At 45.6% G+C, this 15,706-nt stretch overlaps 1 protein-coding gene across 1 annotated transcript in view; it reads left to right on the top strand.

The window, feature by feature from the left end:
- The window catches only part of sspo (SCO-spondin), an 86,728-nt gene that overhangs the window by 64,230 nt on the left and 6,792 nt on the right, over positions 1-15,706 (top strand). Inside the window, exons 85-104 of the mRNA XM_052518237.1 lie at positions 427-561; positions 744-984; positions 1,084-1,236; positions 1,367-1,413; positions 1,631-1,801; positions 2,108-2,284; positions 3,118-3,273; positions 5,051-5,315; positions 5,627-5,673; positions 7,506-7,742; positions 7,879-8,040; positions 8,170-8,286; positions 8,449-8,587; positions 9,692-9,888; positions 10,151-10,321; positions 10,691-10,818; positions 11,727-11,869; positions 13,966-14,012; positions 14,391-14,555; positions 15,215-15,423. Of these exons, the coding sequence (XP_052374197.1) occupies positions 427-561; positions 744-984; positions 1,084-1,236; positions 1,367-1,413; positions 1,631-1,801; positions 2,108-2,284; positions 3,118-3,273; positions 5,051-5,315; positions 5,627-5,673; positions 7,506-7,742; positions 7,879-8,040; positions 8,170-8,286; positions 8,449-8,587; positions 9,692-9,888; positions 10,151-10,321; positions 10,691-10,818; positions 11,727-11,869; positions 13,966-14,012; positions 14,391-14,555; positions 15,215-15,423 (3,107 nt within the window). The remainder of the gene's footprint in view (positions 1-426; positions 562-743; positions 985-1,083; positions 1,237-1,366; positions 1,414-1,630; positions 1,802-2,107; positions 2,285-3,117; positions 3,274-5,050; positions 5,316-5,626; positions 5,674-7,505; positions 7,743-7,878; positions 8,041-8,169; positions 8,287-8,448; positions 8,588-9,691; positions 9,889-10,150; positions 10,322-10,690; positions 10,819-11,726; positions 11,870-13,965; positions 14,013-14,390; positions 14,556-15,214; positions 15,424-15,706) is intronic.

The following is a 15,706-nucleotide window of genomic DNA, read 5'->3' as shown; positions in this document are numbered from 1 at the left end:
CCCTCTCCCTCTCTCTCTCTCTCGCTCTCTCTCTCTCTCTCTCTGCTCTACTCTCTCCATCTCTCTCCCTCTGCTCTATCTGCTCTCTCTATCTCTCTCTCTCTGCTCTCTCTCTGCTCTCTCTGCTCTCTCTCCATCTCTCTCTCTCTCTGCTCTCTCTCTTCTCTCTCTGCATCTCTCTCAACGTTCTATCTGCTCTCTCTATCTCTCTCTCTGCTCTCTCTCTGCTCTCTCTGCTCTCTCTCCATCTCTCTCTCTCTGCTCTCTGCTCTCTCTCCATCTCTCTCTCTCTGCTCTCTCTCTCTTTGTATCTCTCTCTCACCTCAATCACTGACTAAAAAAATCTGTCGCTTGGATTGAAAAGATGTATGGAGAAGTGTTTTTAACTCTACTTAACCATGCTGTACTATCATACATGTGTCCCAGATGAGAAGGGTTGCCCAGTGGGTCAGGAGGTTGTGCCCTGTGCCAACGAGTGTCCTCAGCGCTGCTCAGACCTCCAGCAGGGCATCCAGTGCCAGGGCAACACAGAGTGCCAGCCTGGGTGCCGCTGCCCAAAAGGCGAGTGACCGGTCACATTTTCACAGTCAACTATTCTTTCTGTCATGAATTGACATTAACTATTATACTGAGCTATATTAACATTTACATTACATTTACATTAAGTACTGTACACAGATCAGATGTCTTCCATTGCATGTATAAATCTACTAATAACACTATAAATATGTGTGTTGTTCCAGGTCAGCTGCAGCAGGACGGGGTGTGTGTGCAGGTATGGCAGTGTGACTGTGTGGACTCTTTGGGTCAGAGCTGGGCAGCAGGCAGCTGGCACCAGGTGGACTGCAACAATTGCAGCTGCGCAGACGGACTGCTTTCCTGCACCAATCAGAGCTGCCGAGAGGCCAGCTGCACATGGAGCTCCTGGTCTAATTGGGCGCCCTGCAGCACTTCCTGTGGGCGGGGCCAGAGAACCCGCTTCCGGTGAGAAAAGAAGAAAACAGACACACACAAACACACACATACACACACACATACACAGAATGTCAGATATTGATATTGTGTGTGTGTGTGTCCTATGAGATCTCTAATACCAGAGCGTGAAGGAGCGGTTTGCCAGTTTGAGGAGGTGCAGCACAAGTCATGTGACCCCGGGCCCTGCCCACCCCTCTGTGTCCATGACAACCAGGAGCTGACCGTGGGAGACACGTGGTTGCAGGGAGAATGTAAACAATGGTGAGGTCGTTGAACTAAAATATAGATGATCAAATAGCTCAGTGATATAGTGCTATAGGGGCATTAGTGGTACAGTAGAGTTTTGTACTGACTTTGAATTTGAACATTTTCCGTGTTTTTTCTCTCTCAGCACATGCACCCCAGAGGGAGACTATTGCCAAGATATTGACTGTCGAGGTGTGTTCAATATGTTTGATGAAGTTGGTGACATGAATTTGCGTCAATTTGTTCTTCTTTGATGGATTGCGAAATCTAATTTGATCAATCAAAAATACACATACAACCATATCACTGCAGAGAGAATGCCTCTCACTTAAGATAAAAACAATGAATTACGTTCCAAGTATTGTGATTGGCTGTGTAGCCTGCCAATCACTCCTCTTCTGGTTGACAGTGGATGGTGGTTGGACGCCCTGGTCGGTGTGGTCGGACTGTCCTGTGACGTGTGGGCGGGGCACTCAAATTCGGAGCCGGGCCTGTATCAACCCTCCTCCCCGTAACAACGGGACAGACTGCAGCGGACCGGAGAGAGACGCCCAAGGCTGTCACACACCTCCCTGCCTCGGTAACACAGACTACTGTCGATCAATTACAAACCCAACCCTAACACTTTTCTGTAGGCCTTTAATGTAGATCTGACAGAATTGGACCATGTTGATGACACCATTCAGATTCATTCATAATAAATAACACTCAAAAACTGACCTATTCCATCTGGTTCGGCTCTGAACCAATGGGAGTGGTTTGCACTCGACACGTGTAGAAACTGTAATCTTACAGGTCTACAGGGACACACCTGTTCCTCTCTCATCCCTCTATCCCTCTTCTTGTTTTCGACTGTTGTTATGAACCACATGTCTCCTTTTTCCAGATGACCTTTGCCCTTGGTCACCATGGTCCCGCTGCTCCCGCAGCTGTGGCGCGGGGGTGGTGTGGCGACGCAGGGTGTGTGTGTGTGAAGGAGAGGGGGAGGGCGCCTGCCCCCCTGAGGTAGAGGCGGAGAGGAACAGAGAGGAGACTCAGCTGTGCTACAAGAGACCCTGTCCAGGTAGCATGACCTCAATAATATCTCCGGCTGTATTCATGTATACTCTTAGACACCAAGCACATTCTATAATAACATAGTAGAATGGACTGGATACTGCTGTATACTCTGTTCTGTCTTTTCAGACAATGTTTAAAAAAAAAAAAAATGTCACCTGTATTTAACCAGGTAGGCTAGTTGAGAACAAGTTCTCATTTGCAACTGCGACCTGGCCAAGATAAAGCACAGCAGTGTGAACAGACAACACAGAGTTACACATGGAGTAAACAATTAACAAGTCAATAACACAGTAGGAAAAAAAAGGGGGAGTCTATATACAATGTGTGCAAAAGGCATGAGGTAGGCGAATAATTACAATTTTGCAGATTAACACTGGAGTGATAAATGATCAGATGGTCATATACAGGTAGAGATACTGGTGTGCAAAAGAGCAGAAAAGTAAATAAATAAAACAGTATGGGGATGAGGTAGGTGAAAATGGGTGGGCTATTTACCAATAGACTATGTACAGCTGCAGCGATCGGTTAGCTGCTCAGATAGCTGATGTTTGAAGTTGGTGAGGGAGATAAAAGTCTCCAACTTCAGTGATTTTTGCAATTCGTTCCAGCCAATATCTGAAGTCTGTTGGTAGTTATTATTATTATTATTATAATTAAACCAAAAACTTGATTTACTTAATCTGACCAGGAAAGACTGCTATCCAGGCTCTGCCACATAGTAAACAATTAGGACACAAACACAAAGAGCCAATCACAGCCTCTCTTGGCTAAACAATACTTTTCCAGTAAGGCTATACTTTTCTCCATCTTTGACTTCTTCCCTGTGTGTTTGTCCAGAATGTCCCATGTCAGAGTGGACCGAGTGGTCCGCCTGCTACTGTGTGTCCCAGAGGCAGCAGCGTCACCGCGCACCGCTCTCACCAGCCACCAAGGGACAGCACTGTTCCAGTCTGGACACCCAGAGCAGAACCTGCACACTAGACCACTGTCATGGTGAGGCCACATAATAATGCTTTCAGTGGGTTTTCTCTGTCAAATCAAATGTTATTGGTCACATACACATGGTTAGCAGATGTTAATGTGAATTTAGTGAAATTCTTGTGTTTCTAGTTCTGACAATGCGGTAATATCTAACAAGTAATCTAACAATTCCCCAACAACTACCTTATACCCACAAATCTAAGTGGCATAGGCAAGGTGCAATAGATGGTATGAGGTACAGTATATACATATGAGATGAGTAATGAGATGAGTAATGTAAGATATGTTAACATTATTAAAGTGCCATTGTTTAAAGTGTCTAGTGATCAATTTATTAACGTGGAGTCTATATGTGGGCAGCAGCCTCTCTGAGTTAGTGATTACTGTTTAGCAGTCTCATGGCCTTGAGATAGAAGCTGTTTTTCAGTCTCTCGACCTCGCCTTCTGGATGGTGGCGGGGTGAACAGGCAGTGGCTCGGGTGGTTGTTGTCCTTGATTATCTTTTTGGCCTTCCTGTGACATCGGATGCTGTAGGTGTCTTGGAGGGAAGGTAGTTTGCCTCCGGTAATGCGTTGTGCTCTCCACCCTCTGGAGAGCTTTGCAGTTGAAGGCGGTGCAATTGCCATACCAGGCGGTGATACATCCCGACAGGATGCTCTCGATTGTGCATCTGTAAAAGTTTGTCAGGGTTTTAGGTGACAAGCCAAATATCTTCAGACTCCATAAGTTTAAGAGGCGCTGTTGCGCTTTCTCCACCACACTGTTTGTGTGGGTGGATCATTTCAGTTTGTCTGTGATGTGTATGCCGGGGAACTTAAAACTTTCCACCTTCTCCACTACTGTACCTTCGATGTGGATAGAGGGGGGCACCCTCTGCTGTTTTCCTGAAGTCCACAATCATCTCCTTTGTTTTGTTGACATTGAGTGAGAGGTTATTTTCCTGACACCACACTCCGAGTGCCCTCACCTCCTCCCTGTAGGCTGTCTCATTGTTGTTGGTAATCAAGCCCACTACTGTTGTCTCGTCTTCCATGCAGTCATGGGTGAACAGGGAATACAGGAGGGGGTTGAGCACGCACCCTTGTGGGGCCCCAGTGTTGAGGATCAGCGAAGTGGATATGTTGTTTCCACCCTTCACCATCTGGGAGCGGCCCGTCAGAAAGTCCAGGACCCAATTGCACACGGCGGGGTTGTTGACCCAGGCCTCCAGCTTAATGATGAGCTTGGAGGGTACAATGGTGTTAAATGCTGAGCTGTAGTCAATGAACAGCATTCTTACATAGGTATTCCTCTTGTCCAGATGGGATAGGGCAGTGTGCAGTGTGATGGCGATTGCATCGTCTGTGGACCTGTTGTGGCGGTATGCAAACTGAAGTGGGTCTAGGGTGGCAGGTAAGGTGGAGGTGATGTGATCCTTGACTAGTCTCTCAAAGCGCTTCATGATGGCAGAATTGAGTGCTACGGGGAGATAGTCATTTAGTTCAGTTATCTTTGCCTTTTTGGGTACATGAACAATGGTGGCCATCTTGAAGCATGTGTGGACAACAGACTGGGATAGGGAGAGATTGAATATATCCGTAAACACACCAGCCAGCTGGTCTGCGCATGCTCTGAGGACGCACATGCTCTCTCTCTGTGTGTGTGTGTGTGTGTGTGTGTGTGTGTGTGTGTGTGTGTGTGTGTGTGTGTGTGTGTGTGTGTGTGTGTGTGTGTGTGTGTGTGTGTGTGTGTGTGTGTGTGTGTGTGTGTGTGTGTGTGTGTGTGTGACATGAGATCTTCTCTCTTCCAGACTCTTGTGAGAAACCGTTCCAGTACTCTGAGTGTGGCTCCCCCTGTGAGAAGCAGTGTGCACTGCAGGGGCAGAAGGCACTGTGTGCGGGGATACAGGAGTGTACCCCTGGCTGCTACTGCCCTCAGGGCTTGCTGCAGCAGAATGGGACCTGTGTAGCCCTAGAGCAGTGTGGCTGTGTACACCTCCAACATCAGGCCTCAGGGAGACCTGTCTCTGTGATTGTGCCACAGGGGACCATTGTCACTATAGACTGCAGCACCTGGTAAGTGACTTAACTCTTTTAACAAGTGAAGGAGAAACTATACAAAGGTTCAATATGGTACCCATAGTTACAGAATATACACAGATAATAACAAGGAAGCAAAGGCCAAGAGAGAGGAACACTAAGCTAGACCATTAAATAGATGTGCATTTTTAAAGCTACATTTTCCCCCTGTGGCCACCGTAGATAGACCCATACACAGAATAATAAGATATAGTCTATATATAATTAAATAGTCTGCATAGTACAATGAGATGGTTTTAGAGGTAAATGTATTATGACTCTCTTTGTATTGTCTGATTCCCTCCCAGCCTCTGTCATAATGGGACGTTGCAGTGTGACATGCGAGAGTGTGAAGGTAAGACATATTGTTGTCCAGGGATCCTGGGTGGATGGCCGTGGGACCGGAACATAATTAAAAATAATTTGTAGACTGTAAATTGACCACAAGAAGCCCAAACAGATAAAACATTTGACTAAAACATAACAGTTTTGAACCTTGCTAATATTTATATACAGTCTCTCTATTATGCTTCGGAACCAATTTTAAAATTTAAAATCACTTAAATCATTTACATATTTTGCTCAGAAAACTTGGGGGGCCAATTAACTTCTCTGGGATCGTTTGGGACGTGAGCGTCCCACCTCGCCAACAGCCAGTGAAATTGCAGGGTGCCAAATTCAAACAACAGAAATATCATACTTAAAATTCCTCAAACATACAAGTTTATACACCATTTTAAAGATAAACCTCTTGTTAATCCAGCCACAGTGTCCGATTTCAAAAAGGCTTTGCGGCGAAAGCACCCCATGAGATTATGTTAGGTCAGCACCTAGTCACAGAAAACCATACAGCCATTTTCCAAAGAAGGAGAGGTGTCACAAAAGTCAGAAATAGCATTCAAATGAATCACTAACCTTTGATGATCTTCACCAGATGGCACTCCCAGGACTCCATGTTAGACAAACAATGTGTGTTTTGTTCGATAAAGTTAATCTTTATGTCCAAATACCTCATTTGAAATTGGCGCATTATGTTCAGAAATGCATTGTCTCAAACAAACATCCGGTGAAATTGCAGAGAGCCACATCAAATTACAGAAATACTCATCATGAACATCGATGAAAGATACAAGAGTTATACATAGGAGAGGTGTCACAAAAGTCAGAAATAGCGTTAAAATTAATCACTTACCTTTGATGATCTTCATCTGATGGCACTCCCAGGTCTCCATGTTAGACAATAAATGTTTGTTTTGTTCGATAAAGTTCATCTTCATGTCTAAATACCTCCATTTTGTTTGCGCGTTTAGTCCAGTAATCCAAATGCACAAAGCGCGGGCACAAAGTCCAGACGAAAAGTGAAAAAAGTTCCATTAAAGTTCGTAGAAACATGTCAAACAATGTATATAATCAATCTTTAGAATTTTTTTATCATAAATCTTCAATAATATTCCAACCGGACAATTCCGTTGTCATTAGAAAGGAAAGAGAATGAGCATCACGCACACGGCCACGCGCGAAACTAAAGGCTTTCAGCCTGACCACTTGTTGAAACAGCTCTTATTCGATCCCCTTTCACAATAGAAGCCTGAAACAACTTCTAAAGACTGTTGACATCTACTGGAAGCCTTAGGAAGTGCAATCTGACCTCATAGACACAGGATATTGGATAGGCAATCACTTAAAAAAACTACAAACCTCAGATTTCCCACTTCCTGGTTGGATTCGTCTCAGGTTTTTGCCTGCCATATGAGTTATGTTATACTCACAGACATTGTTTTAACAGTTTTGGAAACTTAAGAGTGTTTTCTATGTAATTAGATGCATATGCTAGCTTCTGGGCCTGAGTAACAGGCAATTTACTCTGGTCACGCTTTTCATCCAAACTTCCCAATGCTGCCCCCTATCCCAATGAAGTTAAAACCACTTACTGGCCAAATTCAGGCCGTGAGCCGCCAGTTGGGGAAACCATACTGTAGTACATTAATTTCCTGGGTTTAGAGAGAGTACTTTTTATGGATCTTAGAACAGTTTGAGTTTGACATAAGTTGACTTTAGACCAACACTAAGCTTCATCGCTCTCCTACATCTCTCTACCTTACTCTTCCCCTCCCACCCTCTCTATTTATGTACCCCTCTAAACCCCCCGCCCACCCCACTCTTTCCTACCCTCCCTCCCTCCTTCAGTCATTCTCAGTGAGTGGTCAGAGTGGACCCCCTGCTCTCCGTGTGTGCCCGCCTCCTCCCTGCAGTCCTCCTCCTCTCCACAGGGTGGCCCTGCAGCCCTGGTGTCTGTCCAGCGGCGCTACCGAGCATGTCTGGACCTGGACTCAGGCCAGCCAGTCTCAGGGGAGGAAGAGGGGGCACAGTGTACCGGGGAGCTGGAGGAGGAGAGGCTCTGCCCAGACCCCAATGCATGCAGAGGTGGGTGGTACTGTACACTAAGAATACACTACACTCAGTCAGTACTAAACAACTGGCATGACTCTTGACACTCTGCAGTATGATGATGATGATGACGATGATTACGTTGTTCGTGCTGATGTCATTTCCTGCCCAGACCTGTGCCAGTGGAGTGTGTGGAGTGTGTGGAGTGTGTGTCAGGAGCCGTGCAGCGGTGGGGTCAGACAGCGCCACAGACAGCCCCAGGCCTCCCCTCCAGGACCCCAGTGTCAAAAACAGCAGACCCAGACCAAGAGCTGCAACACTGGCCTCTGTCCAGGTACACTTTAACCCTTTACTGGACATTTTAACTGGTTAACAATGTTCCTATACTGTATGTGCCTAAAACGTCTTACAATGTGGTCTCCAAGGAGACAGTAGTGATTGACTCCTTTCTTGTGTGATCTAGGCGAGCGCTGTGAGGACAGGGGGCGGGTCTACCAAGCGTCTTGTGCCAATCAGTGTCCCCGGAGCTGCACTGACCTCTGGGAGCATGTGCAGTGTCTGCAGGGAGTCTGTCACCCAGGTAATGGACCTATGACCTCATGTCACTGTGTCCCTTATATCAGTGTGACATACTGGCATACTTTGTGACTTTCAGTGTGCTACCCTAACAAGAAGAGGATATCCATCTGAACCTCTTTCTTTCTCCATTTTTATCTTCCCGGTTGTTCTCTCACTCTCCTAGGGTGTCGGTGCCCAGAGGGCTGGCTGCTGCAGGGCGGGGACTGTGTTGAGGTGACGGAGTGTCGCTGTGGGGTTCCCATGGGCAACGGCACCCTGGAGATCAGCCCTGCTGAGAAAGTCACACTGGACTGCAACACCTGGTGAGAAACCTGGTTAGGAACCTGGAGGATCTGGACTGCAACACCTGGTTAGGAACCTGGTTAAGAACCTGGTTAGGAACCTGGTTAGGAACCTGTAGGAGCCTCATATCCACACAGCCTCAAAATGATCAACACTAGAAATATCATTATTATCGGCCAAATCTTAATTTATGTGTAACTTTTTTTGTACATATCTCCCATTGACATCAATGGAAGTTGTATGTGTGAGTTACACATGTGGATCTCAAGTTTGAATTTGGCCATCTATAATTTCTTTCACATACAAGTTATTGCATACTATATGAGTACGGTTTAGTGCCAGATTTCCCCACAGTCATAATCAGAATATGATAATCTGACATGACCGATGAAGAACTTTAGGTAAAGTGGCTTTTTGCATCTTGTATGGCCTATTTCGTGGAGGCATCTCCTCACAGAGACAACACCTATTGTTTTAGTCAACCTTATTGTCTATTGACGCACAGGTGCATCAATCTAAGTAACATAATGCAAAAATATCCCTTTCAAAATCTGTCAGTTTAAGGTAGAGATATCTAGTTTGTTTTGCATGGGCTGCGTCTCAAATCCACCACATCCGCCTGTGTTAGCCTTCCGCATCTGTGGTGGAAAGTGGCCAGGCTACATCGTGTTTGTCAGACCATGAGACATCCTGAAAATCGTTCTTCTCACAAAAACGTCTCTAAGCGTCCGAACGGTTTGGCCTAATATGACCACTCTGTGGAAAGACGAGACTCTCACAAAATCACAGCTGTTCTCTGTTTTGCTCTACGACCCCCACAAGGGTCACGGAACTCGTCTGAAGCTAACCTGGTACCAGTTCAAAAAATATATGGAGGTATGGAGGTAGTTTTGTGCCAACAAAACAAAAGGGGTTAAATCTGTGTCCAAAAGACTAAAATATTTCCTGAGCTTTCAAATATCTCCTTTATAGACACTTCAAAATCAAATAGCTATATGATCCATGGTGTGAACATTTTAAAACAGTTCCATATGCTAGCTTTGTAGAACCCCCGCCAAAAGGCTTAGACTCTTAGAGGTTAATTAACAATCTATCCATCTCTACTCTGTCCCTGTGTGCTCCAGTGTGTGTGAGAATGGCACCCTGGTGTGCACTGACCTGCTGTGTCCCGTCTACGGCCCCTGGGGACAGTGGAGCGCCTGCTCAGAGTCCTGTGGGACGGGACAGAGGATGAGGATACGTCCCTGCAATGACACAGAAGGAGGGCCACCCTGTGCTGAGACGGTCCACACTGAAACATGTGTACTGCCCCCTTGTCCAGGTCAGTGACATACAACACATGATACCAAATAATATGACTGGTCCCACACAGATGACCTGAAGATGGTCAACATTTAAACAAGTTGGAGTTGATCTGTTTGTTAGTTAAATAAATTAACATTCTCTCTCTCTCTCTCTCTCTCTCTCTCTCTCTCTCTCTCTCTCTCTCTCTCTCTCTCTCTCTCTCTCTCTCTCTCTCTCTCTCTCTCTCTCTCTCTCTCTCTCTCTCTCTCTCTCTCTCTCTCTCTCTCTCTCCTTTCCAGCTGGGTGTGTGTTGAGTGAGTGGTCGTCTTGGAGTGAGTGCAGCGCCTCGTGTGGTGGAGGGGTGTCAGTGCGTATCAAGACCGTCTTACAGGAGCCCCAGCCCGGGGGACAGGAGTGTCCTACTCCCTTAGAACAACATACTGCCTGTCAAACCAACAGCTGTCTACCAGGTAACACTCACAACACCAGGTAACACACACAACACCAGGTAACACACGACACCAGGTAACACACACGACACCAGGTAACACACATGACACCAGGTAAAACACACGGCACTAGGTAACACACACGACACCAGGTAACACACACGACACCAGGTAACACACACGACGCCAGGTAAAACAGATGACACCAGGTAACACAAAAACTTGAAGTTGAGCATGCTTTTATTTTTTAACTATACAGGTGGAAAGTAGAGACATATAGTATCATCATACATACCTGGTACACTTAATAACTTACTATTAACATATTGAAGCACTGAACTGAAGCGTACTGGTCCTGTGTATTGACATGAAACATGTGTCTCTGTGCAGAGTGTCCATCCAGCCAGGTGTTCAGCCAGTGTGCTGGCTCCTGCCCCTACAGCTGTGAGGACCTCTGGCTAGAGAACCAGTGTGTATCTGGACCCTGTATCCCTGGATGCACCTGTCCCCCAGGCATGGTCAGTACACTCAGGCATGGTCAGTACACTCAGGCATGGTCAGTACACTCAGGCATGGTCAGTACACTCAGGCATGGTCAGTACACTCAGACATGGTCAGTACACTCAGACATGGTCAGTACACTCAGACATGGTCAGTACACTCAGACATGGTCTGTACACTCAGGCATGGTCAGTACACTCAGGCATGGTCAGTACACTCAGGCATGGTCAGTACACTCAGGCATGGTCAGTACACTCAGGCATGGTCAGTACACTCAGACATGGTCAGTACACTCAGGCATGGTCAGTACACTCAGGCATGGTCAGTACACTCAGGCATGGTCAGTACACTCAGGCATGGTTAGTACACTCAGGCATGGTCAGTACACTCAGGCATGGTCAGTACACTCAGACATGGTCAGTACACTCAGGCATGGTCAGTACACTCAGGCATGGTTAGTACACTCAGGCATGGTCAGTACACTCAGGCATGGTCAGTACACTCAGACATGGTCAGTACACTCAGGCATGGTTAGTACACTCAGGCACTGGCATGGTAGTACACTCAGGCATGGTTAGTACACTCAGACATGGTCAGTACACTCAGGCATGGTCAGTACACTCAGGCATGGTTAGTACACTCAGGCATGGTCAGTACACTCAGGCATGGTCAGTACACTCAGACATGGTCAGTACACTCAGACATGGTTAGTACACTCAGACATGGTTAGTACACTCAGGCATGGTTAGTACACTCAGGCATGGTCAGACAGTGACAGTCTGCTTATTGCTGAGTAAGGCACATTTCAATACAATGAGAAAAGATGTTATGTAGTTACCAGGTCAAGAGATGACTGTAAAGGACACTAATCTAATCTAACCACCACGCTTCATCTATGTGTCACCTGATCGTCTTCCTTGAGCAGGTGCTGTACAACGGATCATGTGTCCCTCATGATGCGTGTCCCTGTTCTCTGCACTCCCTCCCGGGGACCCTGAACATGACCCTGGATTACCCCGAAGGAGAGGTGGCCTCTGGGACGGTCTTACAACAACAGTGCAACACATGGTAGTCAACACCTCATTATTATTACTCATTATTACAGTTACTTACTAAAGCTTGTAGTATATCTTCAAAACGGTTGTAAAGATATGTAATCCAATTCCATGATTGGTAGATTTGATTGGGGATATGTAGCTAGCCTATTACATGTGTTAAGAAGTAATAGCGGTTGATTGACAGATATACAGTTGAAGTCGGAAGTTTACACACACCTTAGCCAATTACATTTAAACTCAATTTTTCACAATTCCTGACATTTCATCCTAGTAAAAATTCCCTGTTTAGGTCAGTTAGGATCACCACTTTATTTTAAGAATGTGAAATGTCATGATTTATTTCAAATTGTATTTATTTCATCACATTCCCAGTGGGTCAGAAGTGTACATACACTCAATTAGTATTTGGTAGCATTGCCTTTAATTTGTTAAACTTGGATCAAACATTTTGGGTATCCTTCCACAAGCTTCCCACAATAAGTTGGGTGGATTTTGTCCCATTCCTCCTGACAAAGCTGGTGGAACTGAGTCAGGTTTGTAGGCCTCCTTGCACATACAAGCTTTTCAGTATTTTCTATACAATTGAGGTCAGAGCATTGTGATGGCCACTCCAGTAGCTTGCCTTTGTTGTCTTTAAGCAATTGTGCCACAACTTTGGAAGTATGCTTGGGGTCATTGTCCATTTGAAAGACCCATTTGCACCCAAGCTTCAACTTCCTGTCTGATGTATTGAGATGTTACTTCAATATATCCACATAATTTTCGTCCCTCATGATGCCATATATTTTGAGAAGTGCACCAGTCCCTCCTGCAGCAAAGCACCCCCACAACATGATGCTGCCACCCCCATGCTTCACGGTTGGGATGGTGTTCTTCGGCTTGCAAGCATCCCCCTTTTTGCTTCAAACATAACGATGGTCATTATGGCCAAACAGTTGTATTTTTGTTTCATCAGACCAGAGGACATTTCTCCAAAAAGTATGATCTTTGTCCCCATGTGCAGTTGCAAACAGTAGTCTGGCTTTTTTATGGTGGTTTTGGAGCAGTGGCTTCTTCCTTGCTGAGCGGCCTTTCAGGTTATGTCGATATAGGACTCATTTTACTGTGAATATTGATACTTTTGTACCTGTTTCCTCCAGCATCTTCACAAGGTCCTTTGCTGTTGTTCTGGGATTGATTTGCACTTTTCGCAATATGTTCATCTCTAGGAGAAAGAATGTGTCTCCTTCTTGAGCAGTATGATGGCTGCTGAATGGTCCGATGGTGTTTATACCTGCATACTATTGTTTGTACAGATGAACGTGGTACCTTCAGACGTTTGGAAATTTCTCCCAAGGATGAACCAGACTTGTGGAGGTCTGCAATTTTTTTCAGAAGTTTTGGCAGATATCTTTTCATTTTCCCATGATGTCAAGCAAGGAGGCACTGAGTTTGAAGGCCTTGAAATACATCCACATGTACACCTCCATTTGACTCAAATGTTGTCAATTAGCCTACCAGAAGCTTCTAAAGCCATTACATCATTTTCTGGAATTTTCCAAGCTGTTTAATGGCACAGTCAAATTAGTGTATGTAAACTTCTGACCCACTGGAATTGTGATGCAGTGAAATAATCTGTCTGTAAACAATTGTTGGAAAAATTACTTGTCATGCCCAAAGTAGATGTCCTAACCGACTTGCCAAAACTATAGTTTGTTGACAAGACATTTGTGTAGTGGTTGAAAAACGAGTTTAAATGACTCCAACCTTAGTGTATGTAAACTTCCGACTTCAACTGTACAGTACCCAGACCTGAAATACTGTACAGTATTACACATCTTTGGAATGTAACTGATCGTCTCGGCACCCAAAACCAGATCTTGCATACGTGCTGGCCAGATACATTTATGTACAGTATTTATGTCTGTCACATGAGACTATGTAATGGAGAGACTGTCAGATTCAGACATGAGTAATTTCATCTTTCAGCCCAGGGTTTTGATACACAGCTAAAAGACTGAGGGACTGAGAGGCATGATTGTTTGATTAACTGCCTCTTTGAGTTTCTCATCTTTGGATCCTAATGCGTCAGGTATTTATCAATCCCTTTCTCCCTCTCTTCCTAAGTGTTTGTCACGGAGGAGTATTGAATTGTACTGAGGACCCATGCAATGGTGAGTGTAGCTCTTCAACCATGTTTAAGTAGCTGTGTACAGTGTTGACCTGATACAGAAGCCAGTGCGTGTAGGAAACTAGAAATCTGCTCTGCCAGCATGTGGCATATGATAACTCTGTAGTTTCCCACTGTAGCAAAACTATCAAATTAAATGATATGTCCCCCACTAGACTATCAACTACCGACTATCACCAAAAGATTTCAGGGCCCGAATCCCTCTGTGAAATGAACCTCTTTTATAATGGACAGTATGTGTCAGACCAAACATATCTTTCCCTCCTCTTGCTTTCTTTCTCGCACACTTTCTCTTCCTCTATGCCTCTCTCTGCCTCCATCACTCCTTCACATGCTTCTCTTCCTCCATGTATGTCTCCAGTGGACTGTGAGTGGGGTAGTTGGTCAGAGTGGAGTCAGTGCTCAGTGAGCTGTGGTTCTGGCCAGCGGAACTCCAGGCGGACCGTCTTCCAGCCTCAGCAATACGGGGGGGCAGAGTGTGAGGGCCCGGCCCAGCGTACGGCACTATGCAGGGCCCCTGATTGTGGTGAGTGTCTGAGGTCTAGTATGTAGGCCCTAAGTGAGAGACTGGGGCTGCATTTCATTCTATGGAAGTGTTTTCCAACCCAGTCCTTCGTTGCGCATAAAGGTAACTGCCAAAATAAAGGAAACCCCAACATAAAGTGTCTTAATAGGGGGTTGGGCCACCACGGGCCGCCAGAACAGCTTCAATGAGCCTTGGCATAGATTCAGCAAGTGTCTGGAACTCTCCTATAAGTGTTCAATTGGGTTGAGATCTGGTGACTGAGACACACACACACTTTAAACCCCCTGTTCTCCTTTCAGACACCTCTTTCAAAGTCACTGAGATTCTTCTAGCCATGGTAGCCAGAATAATGGGCAACGAGGCATTTTTAGACATGACCCTAAGCATGATGGGATGTTAATATATTAACTCAGGAACCACACCTGTGTGAAAGCCCCTGCTTTCAATATATGTTGTATCCCTCATTTACTGAAGTGTTTTCTTTATTTTGGCAGTTACATGTATTTGTTCTAATGCAGCACAAACACCACTTGAGGTTAAGTTGATTTGTTGAATCAGGTGAGTAGGAGCTATAATTAAACAATGTCACTGTCTCACTCTCTCCTATTTCTTATTTTTCCTACAACTCTCACTACTTACCCCTGCCCCTCCCCCTGTAGCCTGTCCTGATGGAGAGAGATGGAGGAAGAGTGTATCGGAGGCTCTGTCTGTGTGTGAGAGGAGCTGTGTAGAGATCTACCTGACCTCCCCACTCAACTGCAGCGCCACAGAGGGGTGTATGTGTAAGGAGGGGCTCTACCGAAACGCAGAGGGCCTGTGTGTGATCCCCGCACTCTGCCCGTGTGAGGACCAGGGGGTGCTGAGAGAGGTACACACACAGACAAACAAACAAACTAGTATGTTTATGTACACTTACACACACCCACAAAGTTACATCAAAGAGTACAATTATATGCACTTATGCACATAAACAGACACCAGACACACACACACTCACACACACCAGACACACACACACACACACACACACACACACACACACACACACACACACACACACACACACACACACACACACACACACACACACACACACACACACACACACACACACACACACACACACACACACACACACACACAACTAAAGG

This window comes from Oncorhynchus keta, chromosome 4, assembly GCF_023373465.1.
Source record: "Oncorhynchus keta strain PuntledgeMale-10-30-2019 chromosome 4, Oket_V2, whole genome shotgun sequence".
NCBI lineage: Eukaryota > Metazoa > Chordata > Actinopteri > Salmoniformes > Salmonidae > Oncorhynchus > Oncorhynchus keta.
The sequence above is the reverse complement of the archived record's forward strand: the minus strand, read 5'-3'. Positions and strand labels throughout refer to the sequence as shown.